General features: G+C 42.8%; 2 protein-coding genes across 3 annotated transcripts in view; one reads left to right on the top strand and one right to left on the bottom strand.

Moving 5' to 3' along the window:
• The window catches only part of dok6 (docking protein 6), a 32,733-nt gene extending 28,070 nt beyond the window's left edge, over nucleotides 1-4,663 (top strand). The window contains exon 8 of the mRNA XM_067252085.1: nucleotides 4,506-4,663. Coding sequence (XP_067108186.1) covers nucleotides 4,506-4,663 — 158 coding nt within the window. The remainder of the gene's footprint in view (nucleotides 1-4,505) is intronic.
• A 2,247-nt stretch (nucleotides 4,664-6,910) lies between these two features.
• cd226 (CD226 molecule) lies at nucleotides 6,911-11,680 on the bottom strand. 2 transcript variants are annotated; one of them, XM_067251694.1, is made up of 6 exons: nucleotides 11,611-11,680; nucleotides 10,593-10,925; nucleotides 9,731-10,117; nucleotides 8,741-8,843; nucleotides 8,309-8,363; nucleotides 6,911-8,098 (listed from the first exon to the last, which is right to left on the bottom strand). In XM_067251694.1, the coding sequence occupies exons 1-6, from the start codon at nucleotides 11,675-11,677 to the stop codon at nucleotides 7,967-7,969; spliced, it is 1,077 nt and encodes a 358-aa protein (XP_067107795.1). In that variant the 5' UTR covers nucleotides 11,678-11,680; the 3' UTR covers nucleotides 6,911-7,966. The 2 variants fall into 2 exon arrangements, with proteins under 2 accessions (XP_067107795.1, XP_067107796.1); XM_067251695.1 differs by having other exon boundaries at nucleotides 6,911-7,199.
• Between the last annotated feature and the right edge of the window lie 358 nt (nucleotides 11,681-12,038).

Genomic DNA, 12,038 nt, shown 5'->3' with positions numbered 1-12,038 from the left:
GTAAGCCTTTGGGCTTTCACTGATCAAAGAAATTGGAGTCTGGTAGGGTTGAGACTAATCTTTACGAAGAAATATTTTCCTCACTTACTAATTACTTGATAAGATGGAATTTACTTAATTCATATATCTGGTGTGACCAGTATATTTAGAGGCTACTTTCAGCACTTGTACAGTCAATAAGTTAAATAAATATTTTGATGTACATTAAAACTGTAATGGTTATGTACAGTATCACATACTACAAAGGTCTATAAATCAGCTTGGTCTGAAAATGTGGTTCTAAAGCCTGAAACATTTTGTCTGGAGATCCTTCATCAATGTGGTGGGCAGCCCAGGGTCTTCTTCATCTTCATCTTCCTGTCGGCCCATTAGGTCCACCCCCCTGGTGAGCAGGGTTCTGACACAGGACTCTCTCATCTCTCCTCTCATCTATTCTCTTTCTCATCTGTCTTCCTCCTCCTCTCTCTCCGCTTTCTCATTTCTCTTCCCCCTCCTCTCTCATCTCCTTCTCCTCCCTCCCTCCTCTTCCTCCTCATCGCTCCTCATCCTTCCTCTTCTTCGTTCCTTCACCTCACCAGCTCTCCTGGCTTCTCCTCTTCTCCACCCTGTCCTCCTCACTGTCTCCCCTACTCATTACGTCTCCGAGGTCTCCTCCTTGTCCCACTTCCTCCTATCTCTCCTTCTTTGTTCTCGTACACATTCAACTCAGCTTGTCTTATTCTCGTCCTCAATGAATAAATTGAATGTGTCAGTGTATCTGATGAGGCAGTGCAGCCCTGCGGTGCTACAGTGAGGGGACACGGTGATCTGGAGTGACAGGGCCGTTCTACGACCGTTTGAATGCCATCTAAAGTCCCAGTTTATAAAGTATAAGTATGCCCTCTGAATGTTACTCAGTTGAAGTCATTTCAGGTTCCTGGTGACCTGACAGCACTGTTCAGTTCCCAGCCCCTCAAGGTGCTGTTGGAAGTAAACACCATCCCAGCAGTGACAACGCACCAGTCTGTCTTCCTAGGAATAAATGACAATTCTTTATTTTCCTACATTTTCTTTGTTCTTATCAAACCTCTCAGCACAAGCTGATGTGACGTAGGTACTGTACCCAAGTGTGATTTCACCCCACGATTTCATCTGCAGCTGCTGTGTACCAGATCTGCAGTGACTCACTTACATGTGACCATAGTTATGAAATGTCGGAAAAGTTATCATTATGACACACAGGTACACACTGACCTGTGCCTGCTCTGTTGAAGCCTACATTACTGGTCACTGTATCCAGTACACTTACTGGATACTGGATAGAAAATGAACAAAACACAAAGCAGACACACACAAAAACATCTCAGATGCACATGATAGATCTAGTAATACAGATAGTGTTAACCTCATACGAAGGCTAACTTTGTAATTAAAGATGATGTATTTAAAGACTGAGGCTGTATCAGTACATGATTACTTGAAAGAGGGAAGGATGCTGATTTAGGTCTGAGCTGAAGTGAAAGATTGAGCTTTTCTTTGGGGTGGGACAAGCAGCTCCCTGGGTATCAGTGTGCACATGATGAATATCCAATCAGCACGCTCAATTTGCTGAGTCATGGTCGGGTGGCGTTCAAATCCCCCCGGGTCTGGGGAATAATTAAGGAACACTGTTTCCTGTCCCTCTGAGCCTTACTTCTGCTGCTGTTTTGTTTATTATTTATTTTGATTTTTTATTCAGTTAATCAGGAACACACAAGCCAATTACCCTCTTTGAATACTTACCTATTTCAGTGTGACTGTTGCCAAAAATGTTAAAAACTTGTAGACGTAGCCTACTCCTTGGGAGGAGACGAAGTTAAGGTTAGGTTTTGTAGAACAATGTCAACATGTTATGTAGCTGTTACAGTGTAAAGGTGCTGTAGATCTAAAGTTTTGTTAAATTATATTGCAAAGTCTATCACTTCTCAACCCAAAGTCGGAACTACACGAAATAATTACCTTTTATTTCATCTGCTGGTGCCTATTTTACTTAATGGGATGCAGTTTCAGAGCCGATCTCTGTTTCTTTCGCAGGCAGATTGCTGATGCAAAGAAATAATAAGCAGAAATAAAAGTTCTAATAAAAGCACAACCCTGTTATGTCTGAAATGGTTCAATTACCAGCACAGATACTGGAATGGGAAATGTACAAGACTTCCTCCATTACAGTGTGTGCCATTTCAATTGATGTCTTCCTCTATCTCAATCAAAAAATGTCTTTAACTATCCTCTCTCATTCTCTCGCTTTCTCTCACTCTGTCTTCTTACAAACAGAGCTTATAGTGCTGTATCCAGTGACCTGGCCTGGTCTGTCAGTGCTCTTACCTAACCTGGCCAGGTGGAAGGGACTCTCCTTCTCTTGGTGCAGGTGTTACTAGATGGCCATCTGGGGTGATCAAACACTGCAGGACTTGTGCAAGTGTGTCTGTGTGTATGAGTGTGTGTGTATGTGTGTGTGTGTATGTATGAGTGTGTTTGTGTGTGTATGAGTGTGTATGAGTGTGTGTGTGTGTATGGGTGTGTATGAGTGTGTGTGTGTGCGTGTGTGTGTGCGTGTGTGTGTATGAGTGTGTGTGTGTGTGTGTGTGTGTGTATGAGTGTGTATGGGTTAGGGTGCCTGTACCACTCCCTCTCCAAACCCACCTCCGCCCCCTGCCCATCATCAGCTGTCACGCTAGACCAGATAGGGTGACATGACCTTCCCTTGTAATGAAAAGGCACTGACAAATCACTGTCTGCCTTTTAGTCTGTGTGTGTGTGTGTGTGTGTGTGTGCGCATGCGTACCAATGCTCGATGGTTCACTATGAGGGAACCTGTGTTGTGAGAGTTTGTGTGTGATTGTGTATGTCTGCACTTGTGTGTGTGTGTGTGCTTAGTGAACGTACTAAGCACACACACATGGTTCACTACCGGTAACTCTGTTCCCCACCTGCATGTCACTGGTGAAGGAGGAGACCAGACTGTCTGGACTGAAACATGAGAAGGATATTCACCTGTGTTCCAGTCTTGACTGAAATGTTCAAAGGATAGTTTTGCTGGTTCTCCAAAGTTAGTCGAAGGGAGTGGACTGCAAACAACATTCACCGGGCTCATAGGGCACACAACTTCATTTTATCATTAAGAGTGGGACTGTGTGTGTGTATGTGTGTGTGAGTGTGACTCATTCCCTCCACCTGTTCTTTCTGAAACCCCACTGGTGCAACCGGCTCCTCATTACCCCTTTCCCATCGGCCTCTCTCTCTCTTTCTCTCTCACACACACACACACACACACATATATATATATATAACACAAACTCTCATTCTCTCAGACATGTAAACATTCTCTGTTTTCTCTCATTCCTCTCTTTCCTCTTATTCCTACCACTCTCACCTCAGTGTTAACATCATTTTCGCAGAGCTGGCCAAGGTGACCTGGTGTGTTTTATGTGTTAGAGGATGTAACAGAGTCTTGGCAGAACCACACACAGTCCCAAGGCCCCATGGTGGCACGGTTGGCACCCCACACAGGAGACTGGCAGAGTGGCACAGACAGTGCAGCCAGCCAGCAGTGCCAGCTCTACCACAGGACACTCCAGCTCCAACTTACTGCACTGGCACTTCACAGGCCTGCCAGCACATGTCCTTGTCCCTGCAGAACGCACTGCATCAGTTGATATGTTGGACATGCTGAATATGAAACGAAGGCAGTTGCTGAGAGACGCAAAGGCAGTCGTTTATAGGAACCCTTGATTAATTGAGATTATTGAATGGAAGTACAAAAACCATTGAGTCCCTTTAAATTCATTAATCAAACTTGCGTTCGTGTTCTGCACTGAGTGAACTCAAAAAGTAATGGTCCTCAGCTCTTGAACATATTGATGTGTGATTGAACTGCTGAGCCCATTAGACTGGTGGATTGTCCAGTAAAACTGCTGGGCATAGTTGATTACAGTGTTTGTAGGATTTTGCACCTCATGAAATATTGATTGTTGGACACTTTCTACTTGTCTAGCAAACAATCACCAGTGTTGGCACTGTATACTTATCTTACCTCTGTTGCACATCTCCAAATTGCCTCACATTCATTATTGATGATCCCAGTCTAACAGAAGCCCTCCTTATTTACCTCCCCAAAGCATCCAGTCCTCTTTCCTCAAATGACATGAAGTGTGCACTTGATTGGGTAATTAATTTAAATTAGGGAAAGGGAAATTCTCTTCAGAGTACTGTTGTTTTTTTGGTATAGCCAGGAAAACCATCATACCATATAATTCCCACACATCATATCTAAAGTGGACTACCAGAAGCCTGATCTGTGGTAGAATTCTTCGAGTGGAAATGAGATATATTTGTTAGCGGTATAGGGAAAATGTGGGTCTTTATCCATATTGTTGAGTCAGTTTTCAAACCACGTGACCAACAGCTTATTTGATTATACCTCAGAAATATAAAATTAAGCTTGTTGGGATTTAGAAAATGTTCATTACATTTTCCCTTCTGTCTAGGAACCAGTTTGACGATGACACTTATTCCCCGAGCACAGACTTTCCCCAGCTTCCTGTCTGAGCAAACAGAGGAGCAACTCACACCAGAGCACCAGGAAGAGGTGCTATCGCCCTCCAGTGGCTACGAGTCAAACAGCAGCCCCGAACTGCTCCAATGACAAGCACTGACTGGCCAAAACTGGACATTCCAAATCCTTACGAAGGATGTAGAAATCTGTATAGCAACATGTATGAAATACAATTGTACGTCCATAAATGAGTGTTTAATGCAGAGTGGTACATACAGTATCTATAGTTATGATACTATCATTGACTTTTTTTTGTTGGTGTTGCGTGACAACAGTTGCCTAAAATATTGCACCAAAAAAAACGTTTTTTAGTTTTCATATGGAGACATGTAATGTTATGTACTATGTCATCTCACTGTAGACCTCTCTTCCAAACAGCCCTTTCATCACTGCTTTTGACAAAAATTAAATGACAAAAAAACATAGGTATGCAGATTGCAGAGCAATGCTGAGGAGAAGGTTATGTTACAAAAGTATTTATTTTAAGTGATTCCACATATCTGGTGTAAAACAAAATTCCTACTTTCTCGTAAAGTCATAAAGTCTAACAAGCAGACTGAACACTGTTTGAAGCCCCTTGAATGTGACTCTTTTTCATGTTTGTACTTCATGGCAATGAGATATGCGTGTAACTGGTTTGACCAATGTTTCCTCTGGGTTTAGCGACCTAAGTCCCTGTCCATAAGCCACAGTATGAAGTGCCTTCCGACATCATCTGCAGCGTGTGAGCCAAACACCAAGTCAAATCTCCCTCCTTGGAACTGAGCTGGTTATCAAATGAGATCCAAGTATATGACCTCACAATTCCAAAATGTTATCTTGACAGTATCTGTGAAGTACCTTGACATGAGTAACTATGTAAAATAAAAGATATGGTGAAACACATGGACAGGGTACGAACACAATGTCAGTATGTACAGTTAGAGACAATCAGACAGAGGTTTGGTTAAATGACAGATAGGCACCGTATTCAATGTCATTCGACCCCTTCCTCTGCTGTGTGAATGTTTGTATTGTATTATAATTTCAAAGACATCCATTTTATATCTGCCAAATCATACATTTGTTTTTAACTATTACATTCATTACATCATGAATATTGTATTTAAATGTATTTGGATTCAATGATGGAAAACTAATAACAGATTTGGGTACAAAGTCCAAGACATGCTGAACTAATACATAAAAACACTCTAAAGTTGTTTATATTTCACAGTTGCATACCACTTAAAATGTATTGGGGGAAAAAAACATTGTTTGTGGCAGGATTAAACCCACAGATGGGTTTGATATGGGGGGTCAGATGGCTTAGCGGTTAGGGAATCGGGCTACCTATCAGAAGGTTGCCGGTTCGATACCCAGCCGCGCAAAATGACGTTGTGTCCTTGGGCAAGGCACTTCACCCACTTGCCTCGGGGGGAATGTCCCTGTACTTACTGTAAGTCACTCTGGATAACAGAGTCTGCTAAATGACTAAATGTAATGTAAATGATATTCAGAGAAAGTGCCGTTCTAAGAAAGGTCCTTAGTATCTTTAAGATACTCTAATAACTGTAAAAAAAAAAAAAAAAAAAATATTGTTTGTGTTGTTCATTTGCCTTCTCTCAATTCCACAAGACCTCCAGTATAACAGCTGGAAACACAGTAGCTCCATTTACCATGGAGGATCTCTCCCATGCCAGTCAAGGTGATAGTTATAGTTTCACTTTTATATTCATTATTAGGTAACACTTTAGTATTCTTGTTTCAGTTTAATTACATAAGCAAGTACTGTGTAAAAGGCATTTAACAAATTGAGTTGCTTGTACATAGCATGTAATTAAGTTGTGGAACACTATAATCACAAATTTAACAAAAATACCTAATTGGAGAGTCTTACTACAGCCCCATGAACGAGCAAAGTGATGCTTGGTGGCAATACCATCACAGTGTATATTTACAGTCTATTCCACAACATTAATGTATGTATGATACAAGTACAGCCCATGTCTTCATCTTGCCAATTACATTGTACTTCCTTAGGCAATTACACTGTAACACATATACTAATGTAAAGTGTTATCCTAATATATATGTTATCGTCCTTCTCCTCTACCACATCTTGTTTTCACTATCATGTAGAAAAAAAAACATGTACTTTTTGTCAGTTCTTGTCACTTAAGATGTCAGTTTGATGTTGGTACACGTCCGTGGAAATGATCACCCCATTTTGTTACTTGTCTTAATATCTGTTCATAGCACTTTTCACACCTTGAGTGTAGATTACTGTTTTCACTTTAAATGTACATACACTATGTTATTTGAGTAAAAACAGAGAATAAATTAAGTTATGCTATCAAGGCCTTCATATTGTTTTCTTTTCAATTCAAGCCAATGCATTTGACATACCCTACCGTATTTGACAGAAGGATCCTTTATTTAGTCTGTGAGATCAATACAAGAACAGGAAACACCTCCACACCCAACATACCATGGAAGCCATGTATACTTAATGAATTAAAAGACAACCCTGTGTTCCAGATGTACATTGTCCATCTCTCCGCGCCTCACCTCCTCAGGAGGGCCGTCTTCTAGCCGAGTGCCAGACGCGCTGCATCAGTCATTCCCTGTGCCACTGTCTCCATCTCTACAGAGGGAGGACATTCACAAAAGTGTGCTTCTTCTCACATTGAACAAACATTCCCAGTTTTGCAATCTCTGTTATGATCAGATTTTTTTTCTTCTGTTTTCCTCTAGTTATAAAAAATAACGTTGCTCTATGGCTGACATGCAGACAATATAAACATTTGTCTTAATTAATTGTCCCCCTTTGCTGATGAGCAACCAGGCTCATCCAGATCCACATGCCAGTACAGTAGCAGTCCCTCCCAGCAGAATCATCAAAGGGACTGTTCTTCTGGGACGATGCAGCCTGATTAGGTTATTGTTTGTCTACGCTGATTGAGTTAGAAGCTACTGTCAGGGCTTGTAGAAATGGGAGGGGTGAAATGAGAGGATGATTAAAGGAATTTCAGTCAAACTTCTGTGCTCAGAATCACTACTGATGTCATCTCCCATCTGTGTCTCTATAAACATAAACTATCTTGTGGTAAATATGTAAAACATGTTACATTCCATGAGCTGCATCTAAACATAGCAACAAAAAAATACGGCGATTTTCTGTAGGAACATCACATGGACTAGATGTGCACTGTTCATCTGAGGCAAAACAACAGCCTCTCATGGCAACGCAACTACCCACAGTACAAAGAAGCCTTGTACTGCAGAGTTTCAGTCCCAGGGTTTAGGGCCTCTGTCTGCGGTTCATTCATCCACCCCAGCTTGTTAGATGCAGAGTGATGGGTTCTGACAGCGGGCCTCAGACCAGATAGATACTCCAGAGAATAGTGCTCGCTATCGCTTCCTCTTGTTCTCCTGTCGTATGGTCTGCACGTTGGCATACATTGGGCTTTCTCTAGGCTGCTTGGCCGTCCTCCCCTTCTCCATCTTGTCATGTAAAGCTATGTTCTCATATGTGTTAGGGTGCTAGGAAGAAATTAGAGATATCAAGTATTTGACATTAGTTAGAGTTAGAGATGTGCCGTTAAAGGCAGATTTCTGACTGATAGCAGAATTGTAGATAGTTAGCGTAGCAGCTACTAAGAGGGTGGTTATTAAAGTATCAGTGTGTATAGTTACAGTAGTAAGCACAAACAATTAACACTCAGTGTGAATGGCAGATAAAGTCATGTTTACCCGCCGATGAGCTGGGTGTAGTCTGACTTTGTACTCCTCTCTCCTCTTTTTCTTCCTGTGGTGAGAGGGAGAGAGATACAGAGAGAGAGAAAGAGAGAGAGAGGGAAAGAGAGAGACAGAGGCTCTTTTCAGTGACTCCTGTAGTTGGATGTTAGCTCATCACATAGTCCACTTCATGTAAAAGTAGCACAGTGCCAAAGCCCTTCTTAGGAAGACAGCAAAAGGAGAGCACCATCTTCAGGCAACGAGAAAAGAGGGATACAACAGCAAAACAGTTTGCAGTTTCACAGCAAAACCACTTTCTCACAAAATAGGTTGCCTTGCATGTTAACCTCAAGCTAGGATGACTAACACATACGCATTGTTAAACCTCAGTTCAACCCATCGTGGTTTTCTCTGAATACGGATCATGTTTTCATGCTTGATTCTCACCTGTGCAATGCAAATAGTAGTAGAGTGACAGCGAGCAGTAGAACTACTGCAGCTCCACTTCCCACATAGATGTAGATCACATACTCAGACAGGCTCGATTCACCTGTCAGTAGAGAGAAAGGAGCAAGAGAGTGAAAGAGTGGAACAAAGACAACAAGATAGAGACTGAGATAGAGACTGAGATAGAGACTGAGGGAGAGAAAACAGCTATACTAAAACACCTTCGTAAAAATAACTAGCATCTATAATAGGCCTTGTAATACAATTGTTAAGGCTCAAAGGTAAGATAAGAGATACGCATGCTGGGTGAGGGAGGTGTTTTCATACTGCCTGGCACCTGTTCACAAGGAACCCACCCACACATCACTTCCTGTGGTAAGAGCTGGTTCTGTACGAATCATCTACATATTAGTGTCTGTTCAGTTTTTGGTTAGTCTTTCGTTTTGGTTAGTGGATCTCCCCGTTACGAAGTGGTTGGTATGGTGGAGGTGGTAATCCACAGTGAGTCTGTGTCATGGATTAGCGGATGTAGTCTTCTTAATGTTTTTTTGATTTACATGAATGATGTTTCCGTATGTGAGTGAGATGGATGTCTTATAAGCTGAATAAAGTTTTCGTAATACGCTTGAACACCCGACGTAGTTTGTGATATACTGTACCTGTTCACCAATCTGTCACTTTCATATACTATACTGTGACTGTGTTTGATATCTAAACCCTGACATGGGTTACATAAGTATAGGAACGTGATATCTGACTTCAAGACAATACCAACCCTTGTGTGGTGTTTGGGTCTGTGGGACCCAATGTTCACTTGGGGGAAATTGTTATAGCCATGTTGTTTCACAAACTCAAATAGTCGTACGCCTGTCAGACTTCCAAACATTGGGTGCTTCGCACGAACATGAACACTACGCAAGGGTTAAACCCTCTGACCTCTCAACTCAGGTGAGAAAACACTGTGTGAGTGTGTGACCTCTGACCTCTCACCTGGGCTGGGCACCGTCAGTAGCACAGTGGTGGTCTGGACCCCAGCATCCGTAGAGAAACGACAGCGGTAGAATCCCCCGTCCTCCTCCACCACCTCCGTCAGCTGAAGACTCACGTCCAGGCTGTCCGTACAGTCCACCCTCCCCCTGGACATAAACTCCTCCCCCACCAGACCGCCGTTCACCACCCGGCACACCGCCATGATGCCTGTGCCCGTGCTGCCACCCGATTGGCTGCGGCCCAGCTTCTCCACGGTAACCTGGTAGACGGTCCCGTTGTGTTCATGGTTGCAACTGATGGTCAGGTTGTCGCTTCTCTCGGCCACCATCTCCGTATCGGCCCTGATCACCTCGGGGGTCACGGCTGTGGTGAAGAGCTCAGGCTCTTCTGTTTTCAGAGACACAAGCAAGTCCGTCAAGCCTGATAACTATAGTCTTATTTGTGACAACTGTGGCATAAAAAAGAGCTGTTGTTCCTCAAATATTTGCTTGTTTTTTCCACAGGTACACTTGCACGTATAGCGGTTCATGTTGTTTAATTGTAACTTGTTTATTTAACTACATGCTCTTATGGTTCTTCCCTTTGGCACTTACTTTGGTTGTTCACAATGTGTGCTTTGGCTGTTTTGGCTACTCGCAATGTTTTGTGGCTATCTTGTTGTTATGATCAGTGACCTATGCACTTTGTAAAGCTCTCTCTTTGAAGTCGCTTTGGATAAAAGCGTCTGCTAAATGAATAAATGTAAATATCTATTTTTATAACCTACACTGAGAAACAATAGCAGTTACGAAAAAAAGACAGTCCACAAATTAAATAACCATGGATGTGAAGTAGGGAACAGCTGCGGTTCAGAGGGGTGTACCTGAGACATGGAGCTCCACCATGATGTCTCTGGTCCAGGAGCCCTGAGGAAACGTCTGGACAAAGCAGCGGTACAGGCCCAGGTCCTGCTGGCTGACGTTACTGATGGCTATGCTGCCGTCCAGGTGTGTGCCCCTTATGAAGGCCACCCTGCCTTGGTACAGGTGGGAGAATGCCACGCCGTAGTCAGGGTGGAACACTGCCACAGGATCCTTCTCCGGAACCTTGGTCCAGGACACCATGCTGAGGTTCCCCTCCCACGGACACAGACAGTCCAGAACCATCCCTTCTTCTAGACTCACCGTAGCAACACTCTCTCTCTGCTGGACGGCAACTAGTCAGGGCAGGTGTATGTCGTTAATATGCTTCATTTATAATCATCACAGTGTATCATGTAAGGTTTGCTTACAAACGTTTAAGGTTTGCTTTTAGCCAATACATGTCCTTGGGTCTTTGGTTTGAAAGTGGTTGGAAAAAAAATTCCAAGACAATGAAAAAGATTTGGATTTTTGCACAAATTACATTTTAGACTGAGATGCAACCGTCTTCAGTCACTCCAGCTTTGTGTGTGTGTCACTGGGGATTCACTAATAAGGCTAATTGAAGCCCTCACAAATCAAGAGAGCTGACACAAGCCAGTGATCAAACTCTCACACCTTCAAACACCTCAATCACCGCTAGATGATAAAAGATCCCATGCCTGGTTTTACACCTCTGGGAGCTCTGGCTGATGTGAGGTGGGTACAGTTTGAGTCTTTATCATATTCATCAGCTTGTTGAGAGCTCAGTTATGTTCGCCTGTCTTTATAAGGACAGCTGGAGAGATAAACACTATTAGTCAGATGAGACAGTTGGTTGAAAATAAGAAAGCAGGTGGTTGAAGTGTTCCATAGTCAAGAAACTTAGCCTTGGAAATAAATCTCTCCCAAAACACAACATTCTCAGTTACAATGTCAACGTTGATCGGAAACCGTTTACATATTTCTCTACAAAAGACACCAAAACTCGAAAAAGCCTACCTTTGAGAAGCGGGAAAAAGATAAGGAGTACCAACAAGTACCAGTGGTCCTTTTGTACAGCTTCCATCTTGCCCCTCCAAGGCAGAATGAGAGCTGCATTGATGAGATGAGTGGAGAGGAACCAAGACTACACTTCCTGCTAGCAGTGAGGCTAGCCACACAGAGGCTCTTCAGCTACTGGCAGACAGTTCATGGTAACCCACGCTTTGCTCATTCTACACAGACACTCTTTGTGGCCAGGGTGAGCAGTGGTGGCCATCTTATGCTACATGGCCCACCACTACGAGAAGCCCTGCCCCAATAGTCACACACATGTTGTCATGGTTACAATGATGCCAAAACTAGAGTGTTATACTCAATATTTACAATAAAGAGTACATCCACTTTAGTTTGTAGTTACATTACAATCTATTTACAGACTAGGGAAT

Source organism: Osmerus mordax, chromosome 15 (genome assembly GCF_038355195.1).
Source record: "Osmerus mordax isolate fOsmMor3 chromosome 15, fOsmMor3.pri, whole genome shotgun sequence".
In the NCBI taxonomy this organism is placed as follows: Eukaryota; Metazoa; Chordata; class Actinopteri; order Osmeriformes; family Osmeridae; genus Osmerus; species Osmerus mordax.
The sequence above is the reverse complement of the archived record's forward strand: the minus strand, read 5'-3'. Positions and strand labels throughout refer to the sequence as shown.